The 15454-nt window shown below is 35.3% G+C and overlaps 2 protein-coding genes across 2 annotated transcripts; one reads left to right on the top strand and one right to left on the bottom strand.

The window, feature by feature from the left end:
- The first annotated feature begins 495 nt into the window (after positions 1-495).
- Positions 496-4870, top strand: LOC143574964 (putative pectate lyase 8). Its single transcript, XM_077059451.1, has 6 exons — positions 496-738; positions 1469-1528; positions 2111-2182; positions 3224-3866; positions 3951-4054; positions 4152-4870. The coding sequence occupies exons 1-6, from the start codon at positions 617-619 to the stop codon at positions 4510-4512; spliced, it is 1362 nt and encodes a 453-aa protein (XP_076915566.1). The 5' UTR covers positions 496-616; the 3' UTR covers positions 4513-4870.
- Positions 4871-8521: 3651 nt separating this feature from the next.
- On the bottom strand, positions 8522-12881 carry LOC143574978 (inosine triphosphate pyrophosphatase-like). Its single transcript, XM_077059461.1, has 8 exons — positions 12729-12881; positions 12588-12652; positions 11068-11131; positions 10944-10953; positions 9169-9200; positions 8968-9080; positions 8794-8870; positions 8522-8708 (listed from the first exon to the last, which is right to left on the bottom strand). The coding sequence occupies exons 1-8, from the start codon at positions 12868-12870 to the stop codon at positions 8600-8602; spliced, it is 612 nt and encodes a 203-aa protein (XP_076915576.1). The 5' UTR covers positions 12871-12881; the 3' UTR covers positions 8522-8599.
- Positions 12882-15454: the final 2573 nt, after the last annotated feature.

The following is a 15454-nucleotide window of genomic DNA, read 5'->3' as shown; positions in this document are numbered from 1 at the left end:
TCGTAAAAAGAAATTTGTGCATATGGAATATTTTGTATCATGTGTGATAAACTAGAACATGGGTTGTTATATCTTATGCTTACATTGTTTTCTATAACATGCTTGATATCAACCGCAACAAATACTTTTTAAAACGTGACATGTTTCAAATTACTTGTGGTTGTAAAATAACTCGTATGGTAATAATAACAATATATTTTGTAGCATGATATTTATTACTTTTTTATTTACAAAGGCTTCTTACATTGAACAATATTTTACGGTTATTATTGATCACACCATTTAAAAAAAATGCATTTATTTTTCAAACTATAGACACCAAATATAAAAGCTATGAGAAATATTAACGGATTGAAAAAGCAAGCCACGTGGGTGCCGGTGACGCGGTTACATTCTCAGTTAAATAAATAACTTAACCATGGTCAATATTTAACGGCCGTTAAGTTTTTAACAACTTCCATTTTTGTGCTATAAATCAGGCGGTTACATTAACACTGCTTCTTTGACTTCCCGCTTGCTCTCAGCCCACCACAGTGTCCCTACGTCCTCACAACACACAAACACACACATTGCGTGATTATAATAATAATATTATTATTATTGTCTTCAAACTGTGATGACAATGGCGACACCTAAGAAGTGGTTCCTTGTTACCTCCTTTCTGTTCCTTACACTGTTGCTTGCCACGGTGGTCGCCGCCGCCGTCGTCAACAACTCCGGCGACTCCTCAAACCCTAGGTATTGATTTCTGTCCACGAATAATTAGTTTTTGTTAATTTTTTAGAATGTTGCAGTTCGGAATTGCTGATTTCAGCTCAATTTTGTGTATTTGGAGCGTATGTTTTCAAATTTTATGAAAAAATGTTGCAAAATTAGACGCGTATTTGGTGAAAATTGAAATTGCAGAGCTATTTTAGCTTCAAATTTGTGTATTCGCCTATTCGGAACGTATAATTTCAAGTTTTATGAAAATAATGTCGCAAAATTGAGGCGAATTTGGTGAATTTTGACAATTTGTGTATTCCGAACGTATAGTTTCAAATTTTATGAAAAGACGTTGCAAAATAGACGCAAATCTGGTGAAAATTGACATTTCAGAGCTACTTTAGCTTCGAATTTGTGTTTTCAGAACGTATAGTTTCAAATTTGATGAAAAAGTTTTGCAAAATTGAAGCATATTTGGTGTAAATTGACATTAGTTTCGAATTTGAATTTAATTTCAAATTTCATGAAAAAATGTTGCAAAATTGGCGCATATTTGGTGAAAATTGTTACTACAGAGTTAACATAGCGTCTAATTTGTTTCAGATTTTATGAAAAAATGTTGCATAATTGACGTCTCATAGATAGTTTAGCTTCGAATTACTGATTATTTCGTTTGTTAGAAGTGATTATTAAGCTCAAAGTTATTATTTACATGAATTTGAAGCTTACATTAGTATTTATATAAATATTATTGTTACAACAGTACTGCGGAAACAGAGCAGTTGCAGAACCAGAGCTCTTACAATGCATCAATGGAAGCAAGGTAAAAAATAAAATCAATCAACACTGACTCACTGAGTCGAGTTTGTCTCTTAATTTGAATGTAGTTTTTGGTAATATCTAATCTAAGCCGTTAATCTGTGCTAAATAGAGTAATGAACCCTAGATCTATTTATTTATCAGTATTTTTGAAAACACGAACGAAGCAAAATCACAACCGTTGAGATTCTACATTTAAGATCTGGACGGTTAATTTGGTTGTTCATCTCCGGATTCCTCTTAATCGTTATATCATTGGTTAATACAAAAATCTGTTTTCAGTTGATTTTTGTTTTTTATTTCTTTTCACTTTTTGACGGTTATAACTGTATAAAAGTAACACCATTGTGTTTCTCTCTCACACACTAAAAACACACACATTCTCAAAAATCAAATTGAAGCACAATTTGTTTACTTTCTACATTTTTGCAATTTTCACTCAAAATATGAAATAATTAAAATAACCAAAATTTAACGTTAAAAAAATAACGGGGACAAGGATTTGGGTTTTAACGGTTTACTCTTGTTTTTATTTGCGGGTTCAGAATATAGTTATGATAAGTTTTTTTGTTAATATGAATTGCAGAGCAAAAGAGATTGAGGCTTTGAATGACAATGCAGTGCAAGATCCTGAAGAGATTGTCTCCCTTGTTGAAATGTAAGGATTTTTTTATAGATTACTTGAAGAAATTTAGTGATTAAAAAATTTAAAAAAAAACCCAACAAATTAGCCAGGATTCACTCGACAGCATTATTAAAAGTACCTAAAATGGGTTTTTAGTGACATGGGGATAGCAGCAAACCTAAGCAAATGATTTGAGAATTTGTCTTACTATTTTCGGCGTCACACAAAACAAGATCTTTTTATTAACTTTATATTATGTAATAGAAATAGAAATATAGAACAATATTTATTTCTTTGCTACACTTATATAAAACAAAATTTTACCTTAAGATAACAAAACGCTTACAAATTTCTGGTTTACATTTCAATATTTAGGTATCGTGAGAGATGTACAAATCGGACTAGTTTTATTTAAAAAAATAAAATAAAAACGTGAAAATCGATAGAAAGGTTACGTATAAATATGAAAAAAAAAGAAAAAATTTATATAAATTTTTTGTGAGGCAAACAAAAGTTTCACAAATTTCATTGATGCATAGATGAAAACTTTTTGATTGGTTTTACCTTATTTCTTAACCATATTTCTTTAATAAGGTATGTTTCTAAAACCAACCACTACTTTACCCCTTTGTCAAATTTGCCATAACAAAGGAATCAACCCGTGTGACCCTACTCTTTACAAACGAAAATCAGTACATAACTTTACACATGGTTTTCTGATTGATTTGACATCTTTACAACCGGAGGTCCGAATAACAAACAATATTATTACCTTATTCCGGTTAAACTTTTGGTGTGTTAGCAACTGATTTTACTTTTATCTAGTTTCCAATATATTCTTTTCGTATGATATATGCATACATGATACATCCATGTGAAATGTTTTCTTTTAAGTTATCCAAAATCTCAAATAATTTTGGTACAAAATAACTAAATAAGTTTATCTTGGCATGTGACACACCATCCCCCATGTGCTTGCAACAACGGATTGCAGGGAGACAATACATATGATTGTTTTCATATAATTAGTGTTATAAAAATAATATAATTTTAATAAAAAATGATGTTTTTTAGGAGCATGAGAAACAGTACTGAGAGGAGGAAACTTGGATACTTCTCTTGTGGGACCGGTAACCCAATTGACGACTGCTGGCGGTGTGATCCGAACTGGCATCGCAACCGCAAGCGTCTTGCTGACTGTGGTATCGGTTTTGGACGTAACGCGATCGGAGGTCGTCATGGTCGGTTTTACGTTGTGACTGATTCCCGAGACGATGACCCGGTCAACCCACGACCGGGTACCCTTCGCCATGCCGTCATACAAACAAAGCCGCTCTGGATCGTGTTCAAACGAGACATGGTGATCCAGTTAAAACAAGAACTTATTATGAACAGCTTTAAAACTATTGATGCTCGTGGAGTCAATGTGCATATTGCTAATGGGGCTTGCTTAACTCTTCAGTACATTACTAATGTTATTATTCATGGGTTACATATCCATGACTGTAAACCTACCGGTAACGCCTTGGTAAGAAGCTCCCCGTCACACTACGGGTGGAGATCAATGGCTGATGGTGATGCCATTTCAATATTCGGTTCGAGCCACATTTGGATCGATCACAACTCGCTTTCTAACTGTGCTGATGGGCTCGTTGACGCGGTTATGGGCTCAACCGCCATCACCATTTCAAATAACCACTTTGCTCATCACAACGAGGTTCGTAAATCTTGATTTCATATTTATTTAGTAAATCACTATATCAATATAAAGAGTTATTAACACTTTAGTTTTGTGAAACAGGTTATGTTGTTGGGCCATAGCGACTCGTATGTTAGAGACAAGATGATGCAAGTAACGATCGCATATAACCATTTTGGTAAAGGTTTAATTCAGAGAATGCCAAGGTATTATTATTATACACTTAATACAATTAATACCGATTTAATTAACTCTTAGCAATTAGCATTGTCCTAACTATTCAAACATTTAATAATATTGCAGATGCAGACATGGGTATTTCCATGTAGTGAACAATGACTACACTCACTGGGAAATGTATGCAATTGGTGGCAGTGCAAATCCCACCATCAACAGCCAAGGAAACCGATATCTTGCCCCGGTTAATCCTTTTGCAAAAGAGGTTACAAAGAGGGTGAATACAGATTCAAGTAAATGGCACGGATGGAACTGGAGATCAGAAGGTGATTTACTTCTTAACGGGGCTTACTTCACGCCATCGGGGGCTGGTGCCTCGGCTAGCTATGCCAGAGCCTCGAGTTTAGGGGCTAAGTCTTCTAATATGGTTGGTTCGATTACTGCTAATGCGGGTGTTCTTGGCTGTCGTAGGGGCCGCCAATGCTAGCGTATCCTATCTCTATTTTACTTTATTTTTACTGTCTTTAGTGTGTTGGTTTCGCTTTCCACATATGCGTCGGTTTTGATCCATTTTTCTTGCTGTATTCTGGCAAGTGTGTGTGTGCGGGTGTGTGTGTTTTATTCACACACTACTTTGTTGTTGTGTCGTGCAACCTCGGCCAAGATCGAAGTGTTGTTCACAGTGTGGTTTGTGTTTTAGATCTAACTAGGTATATTGGTTTTAGGTCACAAAATTGGATTTCTTTTTTTATATTTCTAAGTGTAATTTTGGTTTCTTGAGTCAGATACAAGTTGTAATGTCGAAAATACTCGGGTTATGAAATGAAAAATGCAGGTTTTATTTTATATTTTTATGATATGAAAAGTGATTGAAAATGCAGATTATTACATTATGTATCACATTTATATATATTCTCTATTTAATTTAAATTAAATTGGTTTGCTATTGATTAGTTTGTCGTGTGGCTGAGACAAGAATCATCTTGTTCCAGCTTTTCCTCTTGTAAACAGAGGTTGGTGTGGTCATGATTTTGGTTTCTTAAATAATCATGTTTTCTTGAGTACCACCAAAAGGTTACAAGGACTTGTTTATTTGTTTATTATTATTTTCTATCGTCAAAGCTTGTAATGATCCTGTCGCAAAAACATTAAAGAGCATTGGATCCATTTTCACAAGTTATTTTAAATGAAAAGAAATCCACTTTATACAAAGTTTTCTCCCACCAAAAATCTTAGTGGGTCAACCACAAATTTGGACCCAAACCCATTTAACTCGTTAATCAAGGGGTCAGTGGATTCGTGTCACTTCTCCACATGGATCTTGAATCAAGAAAGAAATTTCCTAAAAACTTATTTCAAAGAGGCTAATTATGGTACTTGATTTTCCAGATTTAGACATTGAATTTTTGAATATTAAACCACTTATATTGTTATAGTGTCACATAGAAACTAAACAAAAGTATCAAGGGTGGGGACAAGCGGGGCGAGATGGAAGCAGCGATCATGTGGCTGATGTTGATGACATGGAGGGTGAAGAGGTAGGTCCCAGCAGAGCCTAGTTAGACCCGCAAGACTCACCTTGAAGAGGGACGTCTGCGCAGAAACCAACTGGATCCGCAGGACCAACCATGCTCAGAGACGTGACGTCCTTACGCGCAGTACGCAAGCTGGTCCCGCAGGAAATGCCTCCCGATGGTGAAGGACTCCGCCTGTCCCCGCAGCCTCGGATACAAGCCATCAGGGAAGGCCACCCGCGCAGCAGGGCTACACGCACAAGGCACTTAGCTCTCAATCACTCAGTGTCACCTGAAGGAATGAGCGAAGCCGGGAACTATCCCGCACAAGGGCGGGAGGGGGAATACTCCCGCCCAAATAAGCCAGTCCGTACGATACAGGAAGATCTTCTGTACTGTACCTGACGAGGTATGGGAAAAAGATCTGACTAAAGATACGACAGCTTATTGACAACAGTATGGCGAGCAGCATGCTCCTGCACTGTATGTCACTATTAGCCGCTGCCTACTCACCAACTACTGCCCTACCACGTGCGTAGCCGTCAGTTGGTGGAACAGGAATAGTATACAGCAGGCCTGGTCACTATCAGCCGCTACCTACCCACCAACTACCAGCAGGGCACGTGCGTAGGCAACTGTTGGTGGAACAGGAACACTGTTGCAGCCGGCCATACCTTTTTGGAAACCTACCTTCGGCTATAAATACCACAAATGGTATGACCATCTCATGATATCTTATCTTACTACATTATCATCATATGATACCTGATATCTGCTCTAGCAATCTCTTAATATACTTTTATATTTAAAGAGCAATCTAGTCTGATTCTCACGCCGGAGGGTGGTCACAAGGAGGAACCCCCCCCTTCTCAGTGACGAGCTCACGGTGTCTGTTTTGCAGGTTATCAGAAGAACCATCTTCCAAGGGTCTAACCCCTCGTGGGAAACATCTCTCCAACCCCCAGGTTACATGTAATCTGTCCGGGGTCCGGTTAGTGTTTCTTCAGAGGGGGTTTCCCAAATGTGCATCCCGATTTGAGGAAGCAAAGAAGAAAAATGGTTGATGTAGAAGAGAAAAGTGTGAGCGCGAAACACTGTCCCACTTAGAGGTGCCAGAAAGCGTTTTGTTCAGGGCTCTAGTCCTATTGTCCTCCCTGGGACAAACATTACTACTTTCCCCTTGCTCAGAGATTTTAGCCTCAAAACAACCCCCTTTTTTACATATAAGGTATAAATATACAAGAATCATAAAATGTATATCAGTATATGTGAAAAACAAAAGTACTAATAATACTAATAATAAATTACTAATAACAAGTAGTGATAAAACTAGCAAGGTATATAAAACCAACACAAGACTAATGAAGGAAAAAAACCAAAGAAAACCCATAACATTTTACACAAGTTCAACTATAGTATTAGATGATACTCGTGTGATTACCCGAAGACCGAAACCAATACCATCAATTTACCAGTTTCAAATTGAATAATACACTATTATAGTATATAGTTAAAATATGTTTAAATTACAGAATACAGTAATTAAATTTGTTAGTTTTTAGAAACTGGAAAGTATTGAAATGATTTGACTTATACTTTAATATTTAATATTACATGTAAAGAAATTACAAAAGATAACTTAACCCTCTAAAATCAATTTATAATCCCACAAATCCAACCGGCTTAAGTAATCAGATACCAACCCGACATATAAACTTAATAAACACATCCCTAAATTGACTTGTATTCCTACATTTTAAAGTCATCCTTGGCAACAAACCAAACATCATATGCTCACATGCGTTTCCAATGAGTTGATAGATGCACGAAATAGGGTGTGGCCCTCCATGTGAGGTCTCCCTTGAATTGAATACCACATGATTTAGGCCTTTTGACTCTAGGCTGCCTAAAATTCTTGAATTGACATATAAACAGTCCAACTGCCCCGTGCACACTTTGATCTTACCTTTGTACAGCACACCCTTGCACAAGGTACTACTCAAACTTACCCAGCCACTCAAATATTAGGCATCTTCTGTACAACACTTAATGTTAGTCCTATTTGGTGGGTCGCACACTTCTATAGATGATATCACAAGACAGTTAAAAACGTAGACACCGACAATAAGGTGAAGGACGACGCGTGGGCAAAACCGACACTCAATTGAGTCCTACAAGCAAACTCACTAAAAAAAAGATCTGAACTCCCGACCCGAGTCTGTAAACAGCTTAGAAGAATATAAATGGCTTTAACTAGAGAATAATTTATTTCTTATATATCTTTTTCCACTATTTTTTCGCTTCGCTAGGGGTGTAAACGAGTTAACCACTCGTGGGTTTACTTGAAAATGACTCGTTATAGCTCGAATCGAGCAGGGTGTACACAAGCTCGAGCCTAAACCTGAGCTCATTTTAAAAACTAACCAGAGTCAAGCTTTCGCTTGCAAGCCTATTATTTCTATTATATTATTTATTTATACAATAAAATATACTATAATACATGATTACATAACCGTTATATAATTTATAATTTATAGTTAATTACATGATAACCCATATAGCATGTTTACTCTCCAATTTGAAAAATGATAGGTAGAATCCAAATAGTTCGTTGCAGGTAACACTAATGCTCCCTAGCGTGAATGACCGTTAATTTTTCAGTTAACTGAGTATAAAATTACTAATATACCCATTTAATCCATTTATGTGTGAACATTGGCTTGACTCTTGAATATGTAACTTAAGGAATCCTTTGACAATGTCAGATCAAATAGATCATATAAAAACAATTGGCTACATCAAAAGTATAGTCAAAATGCATTAAACCTAATCGCAATGTGTACTGCATAGACATGATTAACATTGTAGTAATATGGTTACTTTTTTATAATACATTAAACTGGCATCAACTATTTACGAAATTCAAGAAAAGAAAGGCAAACTTAGTAATGTAAATTAAGAAAAAGATACCCGCAAATAGACAAATACCATTTAAAGTTACCTTGTTATAAGTACAATATCAATCTAAAATAACATGCACCCATACAAATAGTTTCTGACCTATGTATCAAATACATACCCGGCCTCTGCAAAGTGGGATTTTACCAATGCAAGAGCTCTCGATCGATGAGAAATCTTGTTCTTTTCGTCGTTAGGCATTTCAGCGTAACTGTAACAACAAAAATATATAATTAACTCAATAATTTCGTCACATGATCAAGAATTTATTTTAATAAACGCAGAAATGGGATTACGTTTGTTCATAGCCATCTGGTTGGAAGACTGGATCCCATCCAAAGTCATTCGGTCCTCTTGCAGGAACAATCTTCCCCTAAAAGACAACATTTTGTGTTAAATTATTTCAAATCCTAATCAGTCTGACAACACAATAGAAAATTTAAAACCGTCTGATATAAAATAAAGCATACCGGGGTCTTTCCCACAAACGTTATGGGCTCAGAATTCGGTCCTATAGCAAGAGAAAATATACACATAGCATATGCAGATTTATCCTCATAAGCCATCAACATATTGTTTAGACCTACAAAAGTTATTCAAGTTATGAACAACATGATAGTTATAGAGTTCAGGAACAAGATTAAACTTGGAGTATAAACAATTACACGTACCTTCGTGACCAAGCTTTTGGAGAAACCATTTGCTATGAGTCGGCAGAAACACCAGCAACAAAGTATGAACGTTAGTGTGAGAATGGTCCAGATTTTATCAAAATGTACAGATTTTTGTTCAGATACTTGCAAAATCACTCATCATATTACCAAAAAAAATTAAATATATATTTTCCATTATTATTTAAATCTATAAATGGCTTTTTTATTTATCACCCTTGCAACAAAGTTTTCAAACAAAATTCTCTTATGGAAGAAATCCCACAATGTCCTTCCAACAAAGATTTCTTACAAAACTTCTTTATAAGGTCAAGGCTAGCAATCTCATAACTTTTCCATCCTTGATTTGTTGGGCCATTGGTTGATAGACCAAAACGATGACAAAGTCTAAATTCTTTTATATAACCGAAATATTTTAGACCTTTAGTCCAGGTTAAATTTTTTGCCCAAATGTTCAGTTATTAACCAAAAACCAAATCGATCCTAGTCCCAAAACAGCTAACCAAACTGTAGCGTAACGGAAACCTATAGGATATCGGTCAAGGACCGATATTTGATATTGGTTATCACGGTTAGATGTCGGTAATTTTAATATCATGCAGAATTTATATATATATATATATAGCAATTTAACACAACTCAGTATGCTCTCCTACCATTAACAATTTAACCTTTTGCAACTTACAAAACAATAAAAATTCTAGCAAATACGATCTGATTAAGACTCAAAACACTAAAAATTGACAGTTAAGACTTAAAAAACTTATATCAGGAAATAGGTGATATATCGGTCAATATCACCGATAATATCGGAACCGATATTATGACCGATAAATTGCACTGATATTTTACCAAGGGACCGGTAACCAATATATCGGTGATATCGACTGCATCGACTGGAATCGATTGATACAGGTATACAAGATCTATATAAACATGACGCCTAGGTGGCATAGGGGACCAAACCCTCCACCCTGATAGATATAAGTATACAATATCTATATAAACATGCACTGCAACCATGTATTGGTTTTATTGGGACTGCGTCAACGATTGGGGACTTTTTTTATTATTATTGTAAGAAGCTATTTTTAAGGGATTATCTTCTCCTGAAAAAAGAAGGCATATTTATATAGCCATGGTAAGTTGGTTCGTTTTTACCATCATATTTTAAGTGTTGGTTCATGCTAACTTTATATACCTAAGTTTTGATATCAACCAGTTATTCTTTGTTTTAAGAATCACTTGAACTGAGAGCATCCTACAATTCAAGGCAAATCTAAATAATCCAGTCGTAAATTGCACAACGCTCTCAATCCATGTGATCCTCAAAACAAAGTATTAAGAACTGCATATTAAAACTTAGGTATATTGATACACTGGTTAAAGAATGAGGATTAAAAGAAACCAACTTACTATGGTTGTATAATGAAAACCTTTTCTTTTCTAGAACAAAAAAAACTCTTAGAGAAAGTATCAAAAGTCCCCGATCCTTAACACACTCCCGGTATAGCTGATACATGGTAACAACGCATCAGGCAATACAAAGCAAGAATTAAATAAGCTATGCGTCAACCGCAACCGCAACAATGGCGGATCGGTACCTGCCCATGTTTACGAAGTGATTTACAAACAAGATTTGAATGAATTATGAACATTTTAACTTGCGATTGATGCTTTTATATAAAAAAAAAAACAATTTTACATCAAGCCATAAAACATCACCTTAAGGAAGAAGCAAAAGAAACAAATAAATGCAACCAAATGAGACTTACATGTAAGGCCCTGCAAACAAAACAATGAAGATATGAGAACAAAAATAACATATATACATTATTATTTAATCTATCAATGGTCCAACTGGGTGATTTAAAACAAAAGAATTTGATTGTAACTAACCAGGAAGTCCCTTGAGAGCATTGAAACAGAGACACGTATCCTCAACCAGCACAGGGCCCTTCACCTACACACGCAAACACATTCAATACTAAAACCCTAAAAACTAGATATCAATGTCAATAGAACATTACAAGTATTGACTGTCAAGAACGAATTAATAAAGCTCACCAAAATGTAAAACACACGATGAATTTAAATTAAATAACTCTAAACCTAACCAGAAAAATATAATTTTAAAACTGGTAACAAACTCATTCAATATTAAAACCCTAAAAACTAGATATCAACCAGCACAGGGCCCTTCACCTACACACGCAAACACATTCAATATTAAAACCCTAAAAACTAGATATCAATGTCAATAGAATATTACAAGTATTGACTGTCAAGAAAAATATAATTTTAAATTAAATAAAGCTCACCAAAATGTAAAACACACGATGAATTTAAATTAAATAACTCTAAACCTAACCAGAAAAATATAATTTTAAAACTGGTAACGTATCGGATGCCGTGGACCTTTTGAATAGGGTTCAGAAAGTTATGCATAGTAACGTATCGGTCCATAAGAATCGAAACTTTGTTTTTAGTAGGATTGGGTTTGCCATCCAAAAGGGGGTTGCGGCGCAGCTTGTTGCCCGCTTACCTGCCACTTCATTGTAAATCGTTTGGACGTTACTAAATAAAGAAAAAGGCTTGAATTATGATAAAAAAAATAATAAAAAAAAAAAACTGGTAACAAACTCATCTAACCATAACCACCACGTTGATTAGGTTACATACTTGTATAGACCGTGAGCCAGTAAAATTAGAGATGAACTCGAACTCCTAATTAAACAATAAATAAAACCCGCATATTTAGCTACTAATCGAATTAGCGACCATAAATTAAACACCAACTCATTTTATCTATCCCTGATTGATTTAATTAATTAACCCAATTCCATAACTCGAAACCGGCCCACTTGACCCGACCCGACACCATCTTGTATTCAAGAAGAAATTACGTCCAACAGATTGTACCTAGGTGTGCAAAAGCCACTCAAGAGCTACTCGAGCAATAGATACTCCGAGCTTCTTCGGGCTCAAGCAGAGCCCGAGCTTCAAATAAAGCCAGTTTAATCATCGAGCCCAGGCTAGAGGCATGTATGAGAAGCTCGTCGAGCCTTAACAAGCTTTGTAAATTTTAAATTTTTAACTTAACCCTTTTGAACTTCTATGTATTAATTTCACGCCTTAACAAGCCTTGTAAATTTAAAGTTTTAAAACTTTACCTCTTTTGGACTTCTATTTACTAATTCTGCACTCCGTACGTTTAAGTTACTATACGAGCTCGAGCCGAGATTGAGCCATTTAAGGTTTTTCAAAATTAATATAAACATACTTAAAAACAAACATAAATTAATTAATAAATCATAAACAAGCCGAGTTCAAAAAAATACTCATTAGCCAAGCTCGAGCTTTAAACCGAGCTCGAGTTCGGGTCATATACACTCCTAAACTATTGCCAAGCACTATACCTGATTAGCCGCCAAGCGAGCTTTCTCTTTGGCGATATCTTCCGGATCGCCTTGCAACTCCGGCACTGTGAATCAAACAACCGTGACGTCACAAAAACTTATTATTAGGGTTTTGTAATTAAGTAATAATATTATACGTACAGTCGAGTTTAAGTGACTGAAATGGAATTGATTGCCCTAATATAACTTTCACTTCTTCAAGCTTCTTCGCGTTTCCGGTAACGAACGTCACCGGAGGTAACTTTATCAATCCGTTTCCCGCCGCCACACGCGCCGCCGCCATTTTCCGGTCGTCGCTTTTACGATTATTGTCACTGGCCCAAATTTTAATAGCTTTTTGTATTTGCAAGTTATGGGCCTGGGATTATTGTTTGGGCTAAGCTGGTTTAGTGGTTTGGGTCTGGTTATGGGCCTGAAATTGTTATTACCTCATTCAGAGGTGCACAGTATACAAGAAACCGAAAAAGAACCCGAAATTGGTTTTTTTATACCTGTAACCGACCCTATCCGTAGGGTGCAGACAGGGTATGTATTTTGGTAACAAAATCCGAACCCGAACCGGACCCTGTTTGTACCTGGTATACCTGAAAACCGGAACCGTGTTTTTCAAATACCCGATCTATATCTGAAAAATACTCCTAAAAAGTGGAACCTCTTAAAAAATCCAATATATACCTGAAAAACCCAAAAATAGTGGTTTTTTAAATACTCGGAAAAAGGGTATTCAAATACCCGGTTCAATGCCTGACCCGAACTCGATGCGTATGGTATGGTTTTTAAAGGCAATACTCAAACCCGGTTTCATACCCGGGTTGTTTACTAGAACCAAACAAGGTTAGATATTTACTAGAACCAGTTGTTTCGAATCTTACAAAACCGTTGTAAAGTACCATGATCACCCTAGCGTAAACCAATAATCAAATACAAGAAATTGAATAAAACTCCTCATTGTTTGTAGATTGTTAAACTTATTTCATTTCTACAACTACCCATGAACTAGACTTCTCATTTTTTTCAGACGTTTTCTATTACAATTATGATCTTTCGTCACCCGAAGCCCGTTTTTAAGACCCATCACAATATTTCTTTGTTCTTATGTTCGTGTGTATAACAAAAGGATGCTTTGTACTAGATTATTGATTGTGACTATTGTTACAAACATAAATAGAGATATCGAATGAGAGGGTTTAAGGTAAAACGACCGGTTATGGAAACCTTGAGAACGATGAACAAAGAAGTGAATCAAACTGTGTGGGGGTGGGGGTTAATGTTTCTATGTGTTTATTTTTAAATGGTTATAACAATAACTGTATATTTGTTATATCTTTAACATTTAACAAGTTAAAATAATTTAACAGACATCCACTCTAGGGATCACATGTGTTACCTGTTAAGAATAGTTGAATTACCAATGCAATTTTTTTAATCTTAGGGCTTAAATTTGCAATATGATTAAACAACATAGTAGTCACTGTAGGGGTGTATATGGGTCGGTTTGGGGCGGTTTTGAGCCAAACCTATAACCATAACCGATATGTCGGTTAATGGATAACCATAACCATAACCATAACCATAACCGATCCGTTATGGCGGTTTCGGTTAATCGGTTTTTAAGGTTAAAGCGAGTCAGTTATGGGTCGGTTAAACGTAACCAAAACAATATAATTGGGCCTAAAAGTTTGATACCGAATATTAGAAAAAATGGCTTGACATAATTCAACAAAACATATAATCCATAATATCAATATCAAATATTTAAAAAAATAAACATTATATAATCTAACATTGAAATTTAAGTTAATTTGATAACAAAGTTGAACCGAACACATTAAAATGGTATAATCCGACAATATGTTTGTTGAAAATAAATCCCAAAAATATTGTTGTTAAATAAATGGGTCGGTTCGATTATGACAGGTTTGGAAGTATCTTTAACCAAAACTGACCCACATTTGGCGGTTTTCAAAAGTTTATTAAAACTGACCCACCGGTTATGACGGTTATCGGTTAAAATTGGTTTGGTTATGGCGGTTATGGTTCGGTTAACGGTTATGACGGTTAAATTACTCACCCTTAGTAGTCAGGGTAATTAATTTGTGTTATTATGCCTGTATAATGTATTGGGTCAAGGCCCATGTACAAGCTTTATAGTAAACTGCATGAACTATGGCGAATTGGCAAGTAAAACAATTTTCTTTACTTCAAACCTATGATCATGCAATCAAGTATTATTATCTGGGCTAAACTCGTATATTGTATTCGGTTTATAGGTCGTTTAAACATATTGGAATTGAACCCAAGGTCCAAATTATTATTATTATTTTAACGACTCCTCATACATATTACTTTTTCACTCATAAGAAAGTAAGATTGCACTATACCCACATTAAAGAATTTTAATATATATACATTTTAATATTTATTCTCTCTAATTGTATGAGCCCAAACATATATCTTTTTGAGCAAAAGTAGTTTCAACTTCAAATCAAACCCTTCTTTTAACGACGAACAAAGTCTGTCCACCTAAGTACACCTATTGACAAAAGACCGTCCATACCCGTGATCACAAAAAACGCTAGTAACCTGCTCCGCCGCCAATTACAAAGAAACCACTATTATGATATAAAACCCCTGTCTCACGAACAACATTTTATCACAAATGAGACCCAAACCGGATTTTGAAGACTTTTAAGTAGGCTTCATTAGAATAAAGAACTTTGAGTTTGTTTAACATTTCTTAAAAACTATTTAACTATAACATTCTTTAAAAAAATTGTCTAATAATTCTTTTACGTAAAATTTATTACGTGTTCAACCCAAATTATTAGAGGCACTAGTACTACACATTCTGATGGTTATATATTTTT

This window comes from Bidens hawaiensis, unplaced genomic scaffold, assembly GCF_021521415.1.
Source record: "Bidens hawaiensis isolate Kalapana, Puna unplaced genomic scaffold, B.hawaiensis_p1.1 tig00027229_1, whole genome shotgun sequence".
In the NCBI taxonomy this organism is placed as follows: Eukaryota; Viridiplantae; Streptophyta; class Magnoliopsida; order Asterales; family Asteraceae; genus Bidens; species Bidens hawaiensis.
Note: the sequence above shows the minus strand (reverse complement) of the source record. Positions and strands in the feature narration are given on the sequence as shown.

Coding starts and splice junctions, on each gene's coding strand:
- LOC143574978 (XM_077059461.1), bottom strand. CDS start 12,870: ATGGCGGCGGCGCGTGTGGCGGCGGGAAACGGATTGATAAAGTTACCT. Junction 9,081..9,168: donor CCAAAAGCTTGGTCACGAAG/GTACGTGTAATT, acceptor TAACTTTTGTAG/GTCTAAACAATATGTTGATG. Junction 8,871..8,967: donor CGTTTGTGGGAAAGACCCCG/GTATGCTTTATT, acceptor GTTGTCTTTTAG/GGGAAGATTGTTCCTGCAAG.
- LOC143574964 (XM_077059451.1), top strand. CDS start 617: ATGACAATGGCGACACCTAAGAAGTGGTTCCTTGTTACCTCCTTTCTG. Junction 739..1,468: donor GGCGACTCCTCAAACCCTAG/GTATTGATTTCT, acceptor TTGTTACAACAG/TACTGCGGAAACAGAGCAGT. Junction 3,867..3,950: donor ACTTTGCTCATCACAACGAG/GTTCGTAAATCT, acceptor TTTGTGAAACAG/GTTATGTTGTTGGGCCATAG.